The sequence below is a fragment of the Chroicocephalus ridibundus genome, chromosome 4 (genome assembly GCF_963924245.1).
Source record: "Chroicocephalus ridibundus chromosome 4, bChrRid1.1, whole genome shotgun sequence".
NCBI lineage: Eukaryota > Metazoa > Chordata > Aves > Charadriiformes > Laridae > Chroicocephalus > Chroicocephalus ridibundus.
The window spans coordinates 23,037,084-23,058,587 of NC_086287.1; the positions used below are offsets into that span (position 1 = coordinate 23,037,084).

At 38.0% G+C, this 21,504-nt stretch overlaps 1 protein-coding gene across 3 annotated transcripts in view; it reads right to left on the reverse strand.

Moving 5' to 3' along the window:
• The window catches only part of TTC8 (tetratricopeptide repeat domain 8), a 43,033-nt gene extending 22,094 nt beyond the window's left edge, over window positions 1-20,939 (reverse strand). For 2 of the 3 annotated variants that reach the window (XM_063332287.1, XM_063332286.1), the window contains exons 1-6: window positions 20,634-20,939; window positions 12,139-12,168; window positions 7,905-8,025; window positions 3,987-4,050; window positions 3,678-3,837; window positions 2,681-2,770 (exon numbers count right to left, since the gene is read on the reverse strand). In XM_063332287.1, coding sequence (XP_063188357.1) covers window positions 2,681-2,770; window positions 3,678-3,837; window positions 3,987-4,050; window positions 7,905-8,025; window positions 12,139-12,168; window positions 20,634-20,747 — 579 coding nt within the window. In that variant the 5' untranslated portion in view covers window positions 20,748-20,939. The remainder of the gene's footprint in view (window positions 1-2,680; window positions 2,771-3,677; window positions 3,838-3,986; window positions 4,051-7,904; window positions 8,026-12,138; window positions 12,169-20,633) is intronic. The other variant, XM_063332285.1, reaches the window with a different exon arrangement.
• Between the last annotated feature and the right edge of the window lie 565 nt (window positions 20,940-21,504).

Consider the following 21,504-nt stretch of genomic DNA (forward strand, 5'->3'; position numbering starts at 1 on the left):
TTTTCTTAGAAAAAATTCTTAAAAGATTTACCTTAAGGAAACTAGAGAATTACTAATGAATTGTCATTGGAGACAAGAGAAAGAGAAAGGAGATGCTGAGGGAGCTGGGCATGTTTAGTTTGGAGAAGAGGAGGCTGAGGGGAGACCTCATTGCCCTCTACAACTACCTGAAAGGAGGTTGTAGAGAGGTGGGTGTTGGTCTCTTCTCCCAGGAAGACATTAAATATTTATAAATAAACACACATTTATAGGGAGGTTAGAACAGGTGGATGACAAAAGAATAGAAAATAAAGAAGTAGCAGAACATTTCCTCCTCTAGTTCAATGACAGGGAAGCATTCAGTAAAAGTGAGTAAATCTAAAGTGATAAAAAAGATGTTTTCTCTCATGGCTGGCACAAGGAATTTACTGCTGTTATCTATAGGCCCTGACCTTCAAAAGGATTTAAATGACTGCACATTCACTTGGATAAAAATATCTAGAATTATCTTAATAACTCTATTAAAAATCCAAAAGCTAAAAAAGATAAAACATCTTGTTTCATGCCATAAACCAGTTGCTAACTGAGATTCACCAGAGGCTCTCTCTGGCAATAGGTGATACCTCTTATGCCTACTATGCAGTTTCCTGCGATAACGCTCAACATGGCTGATGCTTGTCAGAGAGAAGCCACATTCCAGAATACTTCAAAACATCGGAAGACCTAGTCGTGCAATGAAAAGAGTGATAATCTAACTTAAAAAAAGATGTGATGAGTGTACTTTGCAATCACATAAAGAAGAAGTACATAGGAGGAGTATATACCAACACAGGCTAATTATGTGAATTTAATCGTTGCAAGATTTATCATCTTTTTGCACCTGGGAGAAGTGACAGCTCAAAGAGTTTTAAAACTTTAATCAATGATTCTTAACACAGAGTGCAGTCTGCAGTCTCACCTCCTGCTTTGTTTGGCTTTAGCCTTAATGCTGTCTTGTTTAAAAAAAAAGAAGTTACAAATCCATGTAGCTCCAAATTTAAACTTAGATCTTCCATTCTGTGTGAAATGTTAATGTCATAATGTATTAGCTTCATAATACTGACAAGTACAGTTGCTGCCTATGGATGTTTCTATGACTGTTGCTTTACATTTTTTGGCGTAAGCCCCTTTTCATACAAAACTGAAGGAAGACAGAAAACATCCCAGAAAATGCTAATGAAAAAAAAAGAAATTGTTAAAAATATATACATTTCTCATTCCTGAGAGCTGTTGCTGAAAATAAATATTTAATCTGAAAGCTAACCAAATACAATTAAAAGCTATCTGTCTTCAAGGAGAAGAACTAATCCTAGTTTCTTACGGATGTGTCTTGTGTATCTTAATACTTCCCAGGTTTCTTACATTCTCCCTACTTTACAGACTGTGATGGATTTAGAATAACGTGTTTGCTGGCTGATTGCTGGCAAGGACATAATTGGACAAAAAGCCTGCAGTTTTTTCAGAACTGATAAAGAACTGACTCATAACTGCCCTCAGACGATAGTTTGGAAGTCTTTCATTATCTCATCAGACTAGAATTTACTATATTTGGTATCTGTTCTTTCTAGTTTGGTTAAGAGGCCAAGGGACAGAGATGTAAGGAGCAGGTGGAGAACACAGTGCAATCACCCAAAATTTATTTCCGTTGAAAACCACATTGAAAAGCAATGCCTTACATCAGTCTAGATCAGGTTTTACAAAACAAAGGAATTTGCTAATTGTTTATGAAAAATTATTAACTAAAGTTTTGGACTGGAGGAGATCATTTCCATCAGCAGGTTATTAGGTATTGCTAGTCTTCTAAGAGTGTTCACCACTACATTTCTCGAAATAGACTGAATGCATGAGAGTTCTATCGACTCGATGTTGCTAGCCATATATACCTCCTCGGAGTGTGTCTGGTAGTCATATGATGCCTTGTGCAAAACAAGTTGTTGGTCTCAGCCCAACAGTTGCTTTTTTGTCAACAAAGTATGCACAGAAAACATCTTAATCTATACAATTAACTGGGTGTGTTGGGGAAAGACTCAACCGAAAGGCCGAAAGGCCTTTGTGATAAATCATTACACAACTTCAAGTCCCTTCCACTCAGAGCTGAAGCCCGTAAGTTGGGCAGATAACCTGCATAAAGCTGTTCTATTGGCAGATAGTCTCGATTTCAATGGCTGTCAATCATAAGATCTTAACTTAAAATGAAGAAGAATTCTGACCAAAAAGATGAATTTTTTTTATATAAAAAGTGTTAACTCATGCTATAAAATCAAAGGGAAAAATCTGAACATTTTTAGGCAAGGATTCCCTTCTATTTGTACACAGAATCACATTTCTGGACAGTAGGGAGGGTTCTGCTGGGTTTTTTTTCCATCTGGCTGGGTTTTTTTTAGTTGCCCTTCATCACTCCTATACAGACAGTTCGAAGTTATTTACCAATGGAATATTTTATTTTATACAAATGTTTTTCATGGGTTATACTTTCAACATAACCTCTTCAAATTCAAGTCTGGTAACCACAGTCAAAAGATACGTAACACTATTTTTCTGAACTTTACACCTACAACACAGTTCATCACTGTTTGTATCCCCAATCCTATGTACAGTTACATTAGAATGATGCCAGAAAATAAGAAAAAGATGTCACAACATTAACCAAAATAGTACGTACCTTTGCCAGTTTGGGTTTTTGAGCATATTTTGCTAAATTCAGTCGAGACAGATTTATAAAAGGGCCATCTGGATTTGTTATCATTGAAGCCTGAAGGGGAGAGAGAAGTTTTTAAGTGGGAAGATCCCCTACATTTTTCCTGAAAAAATTTCAAAATAATAGTAACGTACAAAAAACCCACAACCAAACAAAGCCTTTGTAGATGCACTGCTCTACTGTGCAGTACAGACCCTTCTTAGTGAATTCCATCTTTTCTGAAAGTCAGGAATTTGCCCTACTCCCACACAGTCCCTGAACAAGGTTGCATGAATCACCGTCTGGAACTACCTTTTTCTTCCCTCTTTCCACTATCTCCGTAACACGCCTAAGCATGAAGCTGGGACTAACTCCTAGATGGACTGAAGGTAGTTGGGATACAATAATGAAAAAATATTCAAGAAAGAATTGGGAAGATCAGTTCATACCTGCAATAGTGGGGATAGTGAAAAGATACCACGTTTTGCCATTAAGGTGATGTTAATCTGTATTACATATTTATGCCAGTTGGAGTTTATTAGTTTTGCCAACAGAACAGGATAAAACTGGTATAGTTTATTTTCCTTATCTTCTGAAGTGACAAGCACCGAGAAATTAGTAATTGTTTTGCAGTAAACTGAAAAACCTGGAGAAGGTTTCAACATACTTATGGTGAAATCATGTCATAGTCTTTTCATGGCCTTCAGCGAATAAAAATGAGTCTCACAGAACTTGTGAATTTGGAATTTCCATGATTTTCTGCGAATTTGTGCATTTATGTATATTTTTTATATAAACCCACAAGCAAATTAACAAGCAACATTTTCAAACTCTGCTTTGAAAACAATTTAAACAAAAAATTAAAAATGCTCACCTCCTTCAAACTTGAGTTTAGACACAGCTTTTAAATCAACTCCAATGCCACTGTACCAGACACTATGACCACGACAGCCATCATTCTGAGAACAGTCAAGCAACTTACCGTTCCTAGCCTGCCATATCTCCCAGAAGCGCTAGTAATTGGGCGAGCTGTGAGAGCTGTTCGAGGTGTTTTTATAGCCTGTTCCATAGTACTTGGCCGTCCACTTTGTGTGCTGGGTCTCACAAATCCTGTAATAGGTCTTCCTGATTGAGTTACTGGCCTGAAGGTGTTAAGCACATTATCTTTATGTTGAGTGGTATTTATTGATAGAGAATTTAAACACTTATATCTGAAGCATTTCATTTTCAGAAATTTAGGATTTGCTCATTTGTATCTAGTCACATTTTTAAAAAATAAAAAATCACACACCTAACAGCTGGGCTGGGGCCTCCACCTTGGCTAGTTCCAGGGAGTTTCAAAGATGTTCCTGGTCCTATAAAATAAGAGCATTTCTCACTTCATGTTGAGATACTACACCCTTGTCCAGGGGACTTTAAAGAATTATTGTGTCTTACAATAAACCGGAAATTTCTTTGTTCAAACTGAGGGGACATAGCACTAGACAAAGACGACAAAACAAATCTTGCACTATACTACTGATAAATTGTCAGATTATTGCAAGAAATACACCACAACGAACATGTTTTCCCACTTTTACCCTTCCCATTTTCTCCACCATCCCACTTCAGGGGACTGAGCAAGCGGCTGTGTGGTGCTTAGATGTCTACCGGGGTCAACCCGCAATAATTCTCAAGAACATCTTAGGAGCAACAGATAGCATCTTCAGCTACAGGGCAGATGGAAAATGACATCTCATGTCATTAAGCCCATGTAAAACCCCCACCCACAATTTAGGGCACAGTAAAGTTCAAACTCATCCATATCCAAAGGTCACCACTGAAAACACTGAATTGGCTTGAGTCCAGGTGAACAGATGAAGGGTCCCCCTTTCACACATTTCTGTTTTGACAGTGGATCATTAAGAATTACTAGTTCCTGCACGTAGATTTTTCATCACCTTCACTGACATTTGATTATAGTCAGTTTTTCTAACCTCCTAAGTGAATGTCTAAGAGATGGTTTTAAAAACTTGATTAAAAGCAAGATGACGTCTATACCTTCTGGTCTGTTCACTGCTTGTTACCGTGTACAGAAAGAAAAAGAGATTTAAGTTGAGACAGCCAGTTCTTGACAAATCGCTGTTACTCATTTACTTACTTTCTAGATACGAACTGCTTTTACTCCAAATGTTTCCAAGAACTGAAGTTAAACTGATAGGTAGTTAGTTTCCTTCCTTCTTTTTTCCCCCAAAATAAACCCCAAGTTTGCCCTTTTTCAGTCCTCTCTCTCTCTTCTGCCCTCAAACTGTAATTACCTCTGAGATAACACTAGTCCATTGTTTAAGCAAGTTTAGTAGAGTTGTCCAAATCGATAACTTCTTACCTAATCTAAATACCTTCTAGTTTTTTTAATCCATGCTGACACCAAGCACCTCTGATTCCAGTATTATAGTAGCCACCTGGCTACAGCTGTATTTAAAGTTAAATAATACAAAAAGGTATTAACCATGATCTCCTTAGTAAAACCAACAAAATATGTAAGCGATGTTAAAATAAGGACCAAAACTCAGGATTCTCTCTCTTCTGTATGGCCACACGTAGGACCTCTGTTGCTTACTTGTTTTTTATAGTCCTGTGAATCTTCAATCTTTTACTCCACAACAGCAAGGGTGGACAGTCCACCCAACAGCAGTTTCTACCATGATAAGTAGGGCACTCTTCTGAGAAATGGAGAAAGTGGCCTTCAAGTTTTCAAGCTAGCAGACAAGGAACTAGTCTTCCACTTTCTGAGACTTTTTTTTAACTGTGACAATAATATAAAAATGGTAGGGCATTAAATTCCCTTTTCCCGACATGTTTTTTTTTAAAACCGATGGTTGTTCTGTGCTTTTGGTCTACTGGGAGAATGCTTAGAGGATTTAATTCCTTTGATCTCACCCCAGGCAACTCAGTCCTTACTTGAGAATCCCAACTGAACTAGCTATGAATAGGCATCAAGAGGCCACAGCAGTGCATGTGGCCACTAACAGCAACAGAATTTGAGTGTAATTTCAGCATTTAGTGAAGAATGCAGGTGACTCCTTTAATGCCCTAGTTTATAAAATAGCTGTGATTATCCATAATGCCAATTAGTATTAGTTTCTGAAAAATATGTTGTCAAGGTAACACTTTTAAACAAGATTACAACTTCAGCTGATAAAATTGATGGTGTTAAGAGTCCAAAGGTAACATACTGGGAATTTTCTGTAAAATGATGCTATAGGACACGTTTATTAATAAACAAGACTGATAGAAAATTAACATAGCAAAATTATAAAAATTTAAAAACTGGTGGGATAGATTTCATGATATATGTGTGAAGAGGAACCACAGAAAAGTAGTCGTTTCCAGTGGACCCTACACAATTTAGCAATTATTTAATAACGCAAGACTGAGAGCAAAATCATTATTAAGGTAGTTTAATCTGGAAACTAAGATAAGGACAGATACAAAATTGAAATGGACATGTAACTGATGCAAAAGGATTTGAACTGCTTAGTAAGTGAAGTACAGACAATACCAGTTGTAATATGGGAGGTACTACAGACTTTTAAGTTTGTAAGCTATAATTATAGTGGGAGAGGATATCCTGGAAGATTTGCCACAGTAAAAGACCCTGAGTCCAGACCACACTAACAGCAAAAGGCCACAGTCAGCAAGCACTCATTTTTATTAAATCAGGTGTAAATGTAGAAGCGATCACAGAATGGCTGAGGTTGGAAGGGACCTCTGGAGGTCATCTGGTCCAACCAGGTTCAAGCAGGGTCACCTAAAGCCAGTTTTCCAGGACCCTGTCTAGCCAGTTTCTGAATATCTTTAAGAAGGGAGACTCCACAACCTCCCTGGGCAACCTGTGCCAGCACTCAGTCACCCTCACACTAAAAAAAGTGTTTCCTGTGTTCAGACAGAGCCTCCTGTGTTTCAGTTTCATAATTTACCAAAGACTGTAGGGGGTTCTTTCCCTCTGGAAAGTTCTTATACTTTCTGAAAAACTCTGTACTAGCTCAGGCACATCTAGTGGATTTGAAGCACGAATACCAAAGTCTTATCTCAATGATTCAGGCGTCCAGGCTATGCTATCATAATGATCTTCCTTGGCTTTGGAATCTGTGACACATTACCCAGAAAGTCACCTTTTTTCAGTTTAAATATAGTATGAACGTACTTTTCCAGAATGCCTTATTTCTCAATAATATTCATCAAATGATTTTTCTTAGCAGATGGTCTCTACTGCAGGGGCGTAAAATCAAATAGAAGTCTAAATTATATTATTATGCCGTTTTAAGACAGATACATGTAATTAGACTATCATAATGTATAAACACAACTTAAGTACTGCTTGACTGTTTATATGTGACCAAGCATGTAATGATAATTTTTAAAAATGTAATCAGATAGATATGCAATTGCCTACTTCTTTCCAGATGAGAAAAGCTTTTAATGCTTCAAATATTAGTTCTGGCCTACGGCCAGTTCTTCCCTTGAATTCCTTGACATGGGAGGTGGTTGAGAGACACATCTCAATAAGATGCATAAAAATTCCCATGTGGATTGTACAAAAGGAACAGAGAAAAACAGAAATAATGCCAAAAAGTAGTGGAAGACTACTAATTACTGCCGACTTAGAAAGGAACTGACGAAGCTGAAAAGAGCTGCAAACAAGAAACAATGATAGGGCTGAAGAACTGCCTTGGGGAGGAAGAGAGGAAAAAGAGAAAAACAGAAGACAGAAAATCAGTTCAGAACATGTTTGTGGGAAATAATAAAAAAAAGGTGATGTCAGATTTGGCTGGACTGTTGCCTATAGTACAGGCATACGGATGAGATTCACAGTACATCAGGGGCATATATTTTTCTCTAGTTTTCCACGGTGCCTAAAGAAGCCAGCAAGGAGTAAAAGAAATCAATGCACTTATGGAAAAGAGCCAGTGAGTACAGAGATGCAGAGGAAAAGCTGACAAAACACTATTTGTCTGAATCCCCATCTGATAGGCCTAAGCACTACATCAAGATCATGTGGTGTATCTCAACATCGCCATGCAACCATAAAACAATATAAAACTCTTCTTGTAGCAATAGCTAAAAGCCATATCAGGTCACCGGAGGATGTACTATTTTATGCTAGAAGACAATCCTGACCAAAAGAACTCTTGATGCTTCAATGTATTTAAGTGGAAGTCGTTCTTACGTGCGACTTGTGCAATGGCATTTTCATCCAGCATAATCTCTGCGATTCCTTCTTGATCTATATCGATTTCATCCACATACACCATTTCTGTCAAAGCTCGTGTTTTCAAGCTCCAGGCAGCCTGAATGAGGATAAAATAAAAAGTAAAATATCTTCAAGACACCAAGTAAACAATCTAATCAGCAATTTTTCCATTTCACAGTTTTAATAGGCTTGAATAAGGTTTTGAGTTAAACAGCTGGGTATATCTATCAGTTTCCTAATGGAGGTGGAAAGGGAACCAAGACTTTGGACCACTCTTTCGGAGTGAAACAGCTAGAGTTATTGAGTTTGGAGGACAGAATTTCATGCCTCATGAAAAGTTATGACTAATTTAGGTCACAGGCAACTCTCTGAGATCTTGTGCTTTTGAAAAAGTCCCCAGCTACCAGTGCCATTCAAAACCCACTGCTGACAGACATCTTATTTAAATTGGGATGGGACAGGAAGGTAAGTAAACCACTGTAATGTGAAGTAATGCCTTTCCCAGGTATCTGTTGGAAAAGAAGGAAAATTTTTTAACCAGCAGTTAAAGATACACTACGTTACTATTCACAAGTGACAGTCTTCAGAAAGATAGTCTAAAACTCCTTTGTTCAAAGCATCAGCTGTAAAAAATGCATAAGTGTATAGATTAGGCATCTCAGATTGTGAGATTATTGGAGTACTTGTTAGTGAACAGAACAGACAAATTACTACATTAAATGTCTTGGAGGATTATATGAGCAGTGTGAACAGGCAAGCATAATTCTAGCCTATGTGACAAGCTTTGTGTAGACTTTGTAGAGACACCAAATCAATGGGGAAAATTAAAAACGATGGCAGCCATACAGAAGTACCAACAAAACAAGTGCAGATCCAACCACTTTGATAACTTAATATGCCTCTAATGTACTCATAGAGCTGGCATGATAAAGGGAGCCACAAGACCAATTCCCGATCTTCCTTCAGATATTGAACAGATCATCATAAATCTTCCAGAGTAAAAATCACTGCCAAAACAATTAGATTTGTTTCTTTTCTGACATAGTGTATAGCAGTCTGGTGGAAAAGCATGTTTAATATTTGCCAAGGAGACATTTCAAAATAGAACAGACTGATGCTACTTTAATAGAACTAAAGGTCAAACGCATGGAAAAAACTGTTCTTTCAGTAAAGGCAGAAGAAGATCTGGACCTCAGGCTTATTTAATAATTTAAGTAATCATTTACTCATTTATATTGTCTCAGACCATCCCTTCCTCTACACTTCCCGCATATTTCTATGCAACTTTATAACTGTCTATCAAAAAGAAAGTATATCTAAAAATGTTGAAATATTTAAGTCTCCTTTTTTAAAAGCGCTTTCTTCCAAGCAGAAGTAAAGGAGGGAATTAGCCAGCCAGTTCAGACACAATCAGAAACCTTTGTTCAAGTATGATGACAAAGGAACAGGGCAGGATGATTTGAATCTAGGCCAGACAAACATAATCCAGATCTGCTTTATTATCTTTTAGTTTCTTCCTATGTATAGCAGGGTGACAACCTTTAATTAGCGTTGAGATTTGCAGTTAGATGTTCAACACCCTTAACTGTTTTTCATTATTCTACAGAAGTATTTAGTTTGTTGAATTTCTAACACCTTGATCGTACACTGCTTTTTTCAAAGACACATATGTCTGCAGTCAACACAACCATGTCTATATTGTGAATATGCTGAAATCAGAGCTCTTAGTATAGCCAAACACAGGCTAATTTCCTAGTAGAGAGAAGAAAAGCTGCCCATAGTAATGATATTTTCCTGGGAATTGAAAGTAGCAATTTCTCCATACTAATTGCCAAAACTGGGGCCAGTTCTTAACATAGACATATCATTGTGGTTTTTCCAATAACAAATGTGAGATAATGTGTTTTTAAAAGCAACATGTCTCTCTGTCATTATTGCAGAAATATCTGTCATAAAAAAATAGATTCCTTAGGCTGCTCTTCCAGTCTTTCGTTTGAAGTTTCTAGTCTGAGGCTTCACAGCCAACAAAAAATTCAAATATCGCATATTATTCCTTAATTAAACATCAGTCTGTAGATGAGAGTATTGCCTGTAGCAATGTTTGTTACAGGACTTCCGATCAAAACAGCAAGAGAGAGAAAAATGTTAAATTTGTCACTTAAACTATAGAAAGACGACCTTTACTTTGGGAGACAAAACGACAATTCAAAATTCCTGACTAGTATTTACAAGACCCATATGAAACAAAAGTATAATTTCTATGCATGCACACGCTTATCCTAAATATGTGAAAAATCAAGGTGTGGGAAAAGGAATTAGAAATGAATACTGACACACAAATACAAAGGAAGATGTAGGAAAAAGATCTTTTTTTCAGAAGAATTAAATGAAATTTCTGGCACATTTTCACTCATAAAAAATGTCTACTTATTCATGAAAAGTCACATAGGACTTTATTATAACAACAGCATATGGCTATTGTCTTACTTTTTAAAAGAAAACCTGAGATGCACATTTCTCTGTTAAAACAGACCCTCCCCAACCAATTTTGATTTTTTTTTGTGTCCATAAAGTAAAGGTGTCTTTTATCACATGCGATGTAAAACTCATGCAAGGTTCAAAGATTTTCTTAACAGCTCAGTAATTTCAACTTCCTATAAAGAATTTGTACCAGCAGTCCTGGTATTTCCTAGAGCTACTTTATCCCTGTATGAAGCCTAGTTTCTGTGTTGCAGTTTTTAGTTATCCAGAAATATTTTAACAACCCTGTTCATAAGAAAGTACACAGTTTTAGTAATTTACTACAGTACAACGCAGTGATTTTTCACTCAGTGAAAACCTGTAAGGGTTTAATCTGAAACAAGAACTTCAGCTGAAAAACTTCAATTAAAATGATTAAGAGCAGCACAAAACTGGAAGAACCACAGTGGCAACAGTGAGAGGAAGGCTCACTTATAATCACAAAAAGCCACAAAAATAAATGCACACATTTCTGAAGATGACTTGCATTTTTATGAAAAGGACACTTAAACAGTAGGAACAAGAAAGGGACAACTCATTTCAGACAACCCACATATTCACAACGTAATAACAGGTTTCGCTTGTTTAACTCATAACCAGAACAGAACTTTACAATAACTAATAGTAACTAAAGAGGGAAGGAATATCTTAAATACCATAAGTACAGAAAAGTGAGACAGTATTTCTTAAGAAATACAAACTCCAGAAAGAAAAGTGACAAAGTGTTTTCCACTTAGATCCCGAGAACTAGTTTGTCACTGAATAGAGTATCTTCCTCTTGTTTCTGAAAAGACCAAAAACCAAATTAAAAAAAAAAAAACACCTTAAAATCTGAATCTAAATGCATTTTCTGAATCTGGCAACGCACATTTCTAAGAGGTTTCATTCTCCGATAATCCTTTCCATTACCATAAATTTTATTCCATACCCAATGAAAACCCCAGAACGCAACAACTACCTTGTGAAACGTAATCTTTAAAGTCACGGAGATATCCGGCAGTATTTCACTGAAATCATACTGTATGCAAATAACTTGCATGACTTCACTGCATTGCATTGCATCATAAAATATGTTACTGAGCTGTATTCAAAGACGCAAGTAGCCAAAAGATGCCACCACCTGCACATTACTGTCCTTCCCATTGCAGTAATCTAGTGCTAACGTGGACGGAGTGAAAACTAATTAATCTCAGTCTTCCATCCCTTATGCAAAGCATCATCATGCAGGTCCAAGACTACCAGACTCTACAGAAGGTAGGCAGTGAGAATGAGCTGTAGGAGCAGCAGGAAGGGCATGGGTAACAGCCCAGCATTACATCGCAGTAAATGAAACATGAAAGGGATCCCTAAGAGCATAAACATTGTTCTGTCTGTGAAATACACATTGGCTTTTTCCTGATCTCATCAGCAGATAAAGGTCATTCAGTTCAAGATTCAGTGTAGCTTTTAGAAGGCACTAAGATAATGAACTGCCGAATAAACCTATAGGAAATATATGAGAGAAATAAACTTCTATCAAATATAGAAGCTGCCTATTTAAAATACCCCTTATCGAATGCACTACCTTACCAATGATGAAAAACAAGTTTATGCCATCAAGGATTTAACAACAGAACAAGTATTATTCAGCATATCAGATATTCGTACTAATGATCGTATCTAATAATTGTATTTATGAAAAGAATTTTACCTGAAACACGGTGTATTCAGAATCAGGCTCCTGAAAGGAAGGAAACAGAAACTGAAGAATGGAAATGACAACTAAAGAACAACAAAAAATGCAATTATACTCTCTGACCACCTCATTTTGCACAAACATTTTCTCTCTGACACATATCCAAATTTCCATTTTATTACACTATGTCAACTTACACACATTATGGAGCTAATCAATGTTTTACACAATGAAAACAGATTTGCAATAAATACATTTTTCAGATGCTTTCTTGCTTCTGCTGGATCATGTTCGTCAAATCTGAGATTAACATTACAAAATTATTACATTGAAAAATGGTATATTTAAAAAAAAAAAAAGGACAAAAAAGTTGGAAGACGTAAGCAAATCTCTCAAAAGTTAACCAGATTATTAGGCCATTGCCTTGAGAATGCCCACGTCATAAAATCCACCTTTGTGCATTTTTGTTTGCTGCTGATGGTGATCACACTGATATCACTGAAGTACATAAAAGAAAATTTCTGCACATACTGATCTTTTTTTATGATGGAAATTATGTATTTATTGTATCCTGACCAGTAACGCTTAAGTGGAATAAATATCAAACTAATGGCTTATTACACCACCCAATAAACAAAAAGAAAACTACCAGATGAAGTTTACTACAAGCCAAAAAGCAGGAACTTGCATCTGCTTGAAAACTTGAGGTAAAAGTGAGTAAATACTAACAACCGGAAATGCAGGTTTATCATCATTTATTGTGTAATTAATCATGTTTATACAACGTTTAAACTATCCTTCAGGGCTTCTGCTGCTCACTTTCAGGGACCGGGGAGGAATTTTTCCTCTCCAAGGTATTACTTAGCTTTAGGGGGAATGACAAGGAAGGTGGGATACAGATGTTACTTTTTCCTAACTCACTATTAGTCTTCTGTAGAGTCAGATCACTTCTGCTTCTAGAGGCAGTGGAAAATTTCTTCCTTCTGGCCTTGTGTAAATCTACAGCAGTTAAGCCAGCTATATTAGACCGAACATAGAACCTGAGAGTAATTCAGACTAGAAAGGAACTTCAGGAGGTCTCTAGTCCAAAGGCCCGCTCAAAGCAACATCAGTTGAGGTTGCTCAGAGCTTTGTCCAGCTGGGTCTTGAAAACTTCCAAGGATGGAGACCTTGTGCAACCTGCCTGACTGTCCTTAAAATAAATGTTTTTCCTTATATCAAGTCAAAGCCTCCTTCATTTCAATTTATATTCGCTGTCTCACACTCCATGCACCTCTGCAAGGGGCCTATCTCCACCTTCTTGATAACCTCCTTGTACGTATTAGAAGGTTGCTATTAGATCACACTAATGTTCTTCTTCAAGCTGAAGCATTGCCCAGCGTGCTGTTACCTTCCTTCACAGCCAGGGCACCCCGCTGGCTCATGTTTCACCAAAAGAATGGCAAGGTCAAACTCGGTCTTTTCCTCTGTAATATGAAACACGGTCTACTTTTTTCAATTTGAGCATTTTTACTCAGTAAATTCCATGACAGCAGGGACCTGGAAGAATAGTGATGCTCTCACATCTTCCTTCAGTAGTGTACTGGAATTTCTGTGGCCTTTTAAGGATCATATTTGTAATCACAAACTTGTTCACCAGTGTTAGAACGCGTAACACAGCTTATAAATTGAGTATTCTGTGGAACTAAATGTTAATTGAGGGATCAATCTCAGCTGTCTGTGATGTACCTGGGCTTGACTAAGGCATGGAAACTGCCTTTATGTTTTCGATGTATGATTAAATGAAATCCAGCTTCTTTTAATATGTTGTTTTATTTATAGTATTCGTCTTCCGAAAATAAACTGTTCCAGCTTTCTAAGTAATAAATAAAAGGACATTGAGATATTTCAGCTTGCATTTTATTCGCCCCATTGTGTCCGAGTGTTAGAGCACATATGGTGTACTAGGAAATGGTTTAAGAGCAGTAGGTGATCCTCCATACCATATGTGCTACAATAACTAATGAGGACAAGGTTAGGAACATTACGTCAACAGTAACTCAAAAATGCCTTGATGTTACAGATGTGTATCTTACTTTAGGCACTGTTCATTCATTTAAAAAATAACTTAAAAATTAAACAAATTTGCTTATGTAGGAGCATTCATATTACTAAAAATTTCAGAAATCACATCCCTCATCACTTTGGAAATCAGTAGAGTTGACCAATAATATTTACTAAAAACTTTGTGCTCTCACAATGGTAGGTGATAGTATGCATTGTTCATACCCCCTAATATACTGTTTCAGTTTTTGACAAGAAGTAACTTCAGATTTTAAATAACCCTCAAGCAGGTGATAGAACCCTCCCATTAAACGCAAGTCTGGAGCAACAAAAACTAACATTAAAATATAATACATTTTAACAGGGGTGGATCCAGCAGTTGCTACTCATGCAAGTAATCCACTAGAACTAGATTCCGAATAAAGATTTCTTTGAGAGGATTAACAAATAGTGTCGCCCCGTAAGCTTGTATCTCAAAACAAAAGGTCAAATTTATTCTTCATTTACACATATAAAGCTCCTTTGAAATTAATAAGATTGTAATAGCAGTGAAGGAAGGATTTAACCCAGATCTCTAAATCCACTCAGGGCATTTTAAAATTAAATTTAATGTGTAAAGTCTGTTTATTTGAAGACCAAAAATATTTAGAAAAATTAAGTCTTCTGATGCTTATAGCCTTGAAGAGGTAATGAACCAAGAGCACATGCCTTATATTCTAATAAAGCTTCATTCTACAATTAATTTCAGGTACGTACGATTTAATACATGCAGAATATTAAAATTAGCGTATTCTGAAAATGCTCTTCAAATGATTAAGAGTAGAAACACAGAAAAAACATTACCCAGGAACAATGACTTCACTGTATCACTAATTTTTATGCATAAACTTATTAATTAGTCTCTTGAACCAAAAACTGATTTCAGTTCAAGACACTTTTTCAAATCAAGTTCCATGTACATAAACATATCTGTGATAACTTTATTATGACCTTGCAAAAACCAGTATGCAAGTAATAGCAGCTGAAAGTTCACTGCGGAGAAGAAAGGACGAATGAACAAAAGCAAATCCCCATAGCAGACCATTAATCAAGTTAAAGACAGGACATCCACTGCATGTCTATTAATTACATTAGGCAATTTTTTTTTTTTTACATATTGTTAAACTACAGCAGGCCTCATACATCGGTGCTGGTTATTGCCTTGAATCTGACATATGGAACACAAAGAAGAGTAATCAGATTAGGTAACTAATCAGGATGATCAACAGAGACAGCCCTGGATTGTATTTCCTCTAGGTCATGCTATTACTATAAGCACAGAAGACAACGCCTGTTTGCTTACAATAGGAAATAATTAAACTGAACATCAGTACTTTATGGGTTTGTATGCCCAAATGCTAGTCATAGATAATATAGCACTTACCTATCCTGCGATAAGATTGTCAGCATAGAGGTAAATTCCATCAATAAAATTTATATACCTAACTCTTAAATGAAGAAACCCACAGAACGTTTTACAGAAAAAAATATTCGTCTACCATAAAATCTAACTCAATAGTAGCTAATTATTCCTCTATCAAAAAGTTCAGCACATTTTATTCATTAGGAACTGTTCAGGAAAACATAATTGATTTTAAAACATTTTGATTTCATTGATGTGTTCTTTAAGAATTCAAGCTTACAATGGCACAGCATTTGATAACTGCTACATAAGAAAATTCCTGATTCATGCCCAGTTGGCTGAAAGGTCAACACCATAACTTAAATACCTCCTAGGGCTTACTGCATCTGGTGACTGAGTTCAAAGAGAGTTCTATACCAATTAAGATACTAAACGAGTGTACATGTAACTATTAATTGGATCATCAGTTAACTTATTTTTGAGACCTTCAAATAATCTTTTGCCATGTTCTTGAAGGATAAATTCTTAAAAATCATTATACTTGTGATGAAAACATTATGAATACTAAGCTATATGTATAGGGAGTGGTAAACTAAGACATATATGAAGAGTACTGGACAAGAAAAAGTCTTACTACATTTATAAGCGTGACTGGCAAAAATGCCTACTTCCAAGGCTATTGTAGAAAACTGATTTCAGCTGCCCGTAGTTTTGTGACAGTGTTGCAGCTGCAATGGAGCAGGAGTGGTGCTGTTATTTAGCAGACCAGCTCACAGCTGGGAAAGATCGACAGGCTTTCAGACAAGCAAGGTGGTCTCTTTCAGGCATGAAAACATTCTCAGATTATGTGCTGTTAGTCTCTCCCTTTACTTACTTACTGTTACATTACATGTCTTAGAAGAGAGAAGGCTAGTTGCCTGAGCATGAAAAAGTTCTGACCTATGACAGTCACAGTTTAACTCAACCATTCCTGCGCATCTCTTTAAAGGATGCCGTCTCCCGTGGCTGGGTTCATACCATATCCTAACACATGCTTATACCCTATCCAATCCATGCATGAAGTGACCAAGGCTACTGTTCTTATGAGATCCTTCTTTCCCTGTTTGCAGAGGTTGGGAGGCAAACGCTTAGCAGGATATGGGACAAGAGGATGAGAACAGATGGCACGGTGATTACAGCAGCTGAGTATTCCCTTGTGCTGCACAGCAGCTCACTTAATCCAAACTTTCTGTAAGGGTTGTCATTTGTCCGTTTGCTTTCCTGGTGCCCAACATGACGTATCTTGGGCCTGATTTGCAGAAGTGCTCCCATTAAGGGTTTGACGATTAAATGTTTTAGAATTGCTACATGTTTTTTAAGCATAATAAACCACACATATTGGGCTAGGTACCAAAAATGATACATACTTAATTTTAGATGTTTCTGCAGGTTATACTAAAATACTAGTAATGTAATTGACACAGATGGAAGATGGCACCATTTTCTGGCAGGTGGATGAAGAAGACAGAAATAAAGTTGGACCAAAATATTTAAGAACTACTGACTTCATTAACATGCCACCTTCAAAAGTAGCAGATTTCAGAAATCATCAGTCAATCTACATGAGAATGGTCTTGGATCCTTAATTAACTTTAAAAAAAAGTCATCTTAGATCACTTTTCCAGTATTCACAAATACAGCAACTTCACTCATATGCTACCATTAGAATAAATACAGAATAATGCACAATAGCATTGATTAGGCCAGCCAGGAGAATTAAGCCACATACATCACTTATTTGAGTTCTAATTACCTCAGTGTTCAGCCTTGGAGTTTTGTGTCTTTCAAACGTTTTATAAAAATAAAGGTTCTGTTAAATGCGAAGTATTCATGCTGCAATGCATAAACATGATTTGTTTTTTCATTATGTTGTATTAAGTAGGTTCAAAATAGTTTGTAAGGTTTCAACTACATACGAAACACATTCTTGAGGCACGTTACTATTTCCTTTACTCTATGCCTGAAGTCTAGCAGGGCAAACGTGACAGACTGGTACCTGAAAGCAGCAAGTGTTAGACAGTAATGAGCTGAAAGTGCAACAACATAGTTAGGGAAGAGACCTGCAAGGCTTTACAAATGAGAAGCAGAATAATACAATACAGGCTTACTTGGACAGGTAACAAGTAAATACTAAGATTTTGTGTTGATTACAATAAAAAGTGTAAAATCTAAAACATCATGAGCACAGGAGACTGAAGAAGAGAAATGCCATTCCACGTCTAATTGCCATGAATGTTAAAGCTATCTTTTAACTAAATAATTAGAAAATGTTTTACTTGGGATTACAAGTGTAAGATTTTGTACGTTGAATTGGTTTGAGCTTGGTTCAAGTTGCATGCTTGCAAGTTATTTAACTGATATTCTGGTTTCTCCAACCTGCTGTACCAAAATAAACCGGTGATATAAATAACGCCACATCTTCTCCCGTCAGGAGCTGGGCTCTTTGTCTGGACTAACTGAGAGGAATGACGGAAGAAAGCTGTGTCGCCATTACATTTACACCATGAAGTACAGTAAACTCCATGATCCTTCTGAAGAAATGTGCTGAACTGACACTTAATCACCTCTCCATTTATTTTATTTTTTAAAAAGTCTCTAAACTATTACTGCACTTAGATAAAGTACTTATTATGGATTAAAATCCACTTGATGGTGTTTGCAAATTTGCAGTGTGCTTTACTCGAACATTGCTCTATGAAATACCTTTTCAGAGAAACACTGAAACATTGTTCCATGCACTTTTAAAATGTTAAAGAGGAAGACTGATATTTTCCAAGCTAAAATAGATATATTTTAAAATATTTTTAGAAGTCATTAATTCCTGCTTAAAAAGAGCTCTTAATAAGGATTCCTCAAAAAGAACATATGGGCCAAGAGCCAAACTAACCATATTTCAAGTTTGCCTCTACAGAAAGCCAAGACATTTCTCTTCCATCTAAACTTTCAGACAGGTTCGAAATGCGCTGGTGATGAAGAGTACCTTTTTCACATAAAACTGTGAACAGGAATATAGTTCTGAAACGAACACACTGAAGTTATAAAGTCCAGTCCTTTGCAGGCAACCATGACCTGGAAGTCTTTCCAAAACACTGATGAAACTTGATCTTAAAATTCGGAGACTTCATACAGGAACTCTTCTAAGAGCTTATGATTTGATGTAGTATAGGCATCATTCATATCCCCATCCTCCACTGCTTCTCAAAGCATAATTATCTTAAATGTTTTCTTTCATTCTTATAGAAGATGAAGCTTATAGCTTGGTGTGATCGTTTCAAAGATTAAATTAAGTGACCAATTGTTTGCTCCAACTTTATATAGTATTTAGAAAACCTCTCATATTGCTGGTATGCAAGATCCTCCTCTAAGGAGAATGTGTAGCTCTATCTAACAAAACAATTTCATCTATTTACTTAAATATTTGCAGCACGTGCAATCAATATTTGGAAGAAGGAAAACCAAATGGGATCTACATCCTCTCATTAGTGTTTTGTTAGTTTCCTCCCAAACATTTTTGCCAGCCTTGTAGAGCTTCTATTCCTTACCCCACTTTTGTCAGTTGCAGATATCTTCAACAAGTTCCCCAGTGCGACTTGAAACTGCCCAGCAAAAGTTTGGAGTTGCCAGGTGTAACAAAACAGTTTTATACTTAAGCTTCAGCAACTCAGCTGAAATGCAGTTGTCTTTACACTTCCATGTTGAGATCATAGATTGAAAAACTTTTTACTAATAAAAAAATATAAATGAATACCTACAGAAGTATTATGATCTTCACGACCTCCACTGTTGTTATCTGCATTGTCTCAACAGTTTCTCTCACAAATCAAGTGCTGTACTTGCATATGCAAAGATTACATGTATCAAGACTCAATAGTGTAAATACATATAAATGATACAGGACTTGCACAGAACTAATACTCAAATCCATTTAGTGTTCCAGACTAATTTTCTTGGACTGCCTTCTCCACTAAAAATTTTTCCGCTGATGGCTCCTTGTAGTATACAAGTAGCCTTACAGTATAGAACATAAACAAAAGCATATTTTAAATACCTATCCTAAATCAGTTTAATCAATTACTGTGCTTTACATTTACACAATTGTGTGACTGTGTAGTTTTCTTTAAAGACTCTTTCTCTGTGATTAAAAAGAACTGTCTTCAAGATTCTTAAAATATGTAGCTACAGGATGCTTTGGACTTATTAATTCACTGTAAAGTGTCTATGATGAAGATAAAGTCCGTTCAATTACTGTTTTCCAAATATGGCTGTAAAAATGTTTACACGCATACAACTGTTAATCCAGAAACAACATTCTGAAATCTGTCCTTCTTACAGAAGGGTGGGAAAATACACAGGTATTGAACAACACACACACATTTCCAGAGACTTTGCAGCTGGATAAAAAGCAAAGAGAGAGGAATGCGAACACCTTCTCTGTCCCATGGTAATGCTCAGATGTGAAGTGAGCTAAAATGAGTGTCGCTCAACCTTATGAGGTTTAGTCCATACAGCAGATACCTGAACACTGGTGTAAAATCAACATCCTTAAGCAGACCGGATTTTTAGTCTTGCCTTTTCTTCCTTAAACGCCGCAAAATCTTGAGTTAAAAATCCTTGTTGTGGGGCGTCCTGTGACCCCACTACTGTATCGGTGCCATCCCCAGCAGCACAATGTACCTGTCGCACTACTCCCCTCCCCTCTCCGGGCTGGGCTGGGACCTCTCCGAGGAGGAGCCGGCAGCCCCGCGCTCACCGCCTGCGCTTTCAAGAGAGATTTAGGGAGCTCGGCGAGAAGGGGCTGCCCGGCTCCTCTCCTCCTCCCCGCGGAGCGCGGCGCGGCCTAGGCCTACCCTGCCCGGCCCGGCTCGCTAACAGGGGGTCACACCGGGCCTCTCCAGCGGCTGCAACAGCTAGCGAGGGAGCCCTGCACGGCTCGCCCTCTCGGGCAGCCGGGCCGCTGAGGAAGCAGGGACGCGGCCCGGTGCCGAACGAGACCACAGCCGCCGCCTCCCGCTCCGGCCCCCGCTACCTGCTCGCCAGGCGGCCTCTCCAGCAGCTGCGAGCAGAGATCCGCGCACTGCCGGAATTTCCTCCGCCTGAAGTAGCTCCAGGCCTGGAAGAGCGGCTCCGGCTCCAGCCCCATCCCGCCGGCAGCACCGCCGCAGCGGCTCCGGCTGGGTCCCCCGGTCCCTCCCGGATCGCTGCAGGCCGAGCGGGGCCCGGGGCGGAGCGCGGGCGGCCGAGTTGCTGCCGCGGAAACGGCAGGCCCCGCCTCGGCCTGGCGGGGCCTGCGCGCCGCGCCTGAGGCCTCGGGGGAGGCAGGACGGGCGGAGGGTCCGGGCGGCTCCGCGGGTTCAGGCGGCTGGTGCCAGCGCGCCGTGGCCCCGCTGTTGGGCCCAGCCCTCCCTGCAGGAGCTTCTCGTGGGCTGATACATCGGTGTCTGAAAGCAGTTTGATCTGTAATATCGAGAACAGTAGATTTCAAATAACCCCACTGTTTTTAAGTGTGCCCTATTACTTACTGTCCTATTACCGAGAGACGTTTCAAATTGGAATATATGCCTAAACAAGAAGAATACAAGCCCTTTAACCCTTATTTGGGTAAAATGCCCTTTAGAGCCATGGGGGTCCTGGTTGAGAAAAGTACAGACTGCTGTGAGCAGAACTGCTTTCAGTCTTGCAGACTCCATTAGTTCCTTTAGTTCAGTAGTTCTTGCAGAGAAATGGTAAGACCGAGATATTTAGAGGCGAAAAAAGCTGTAATACAACTACTCTTACTTTGTATGTATTGTAAGATGCTGACTGCAACCCTTAGCCCAAGTAAAAAGAAGAAAAAATCTCCAGGGGTGCTTGGAGAAATAAGTGACGTTGTGATGTGAGAATCTCTGATGGATGAACAC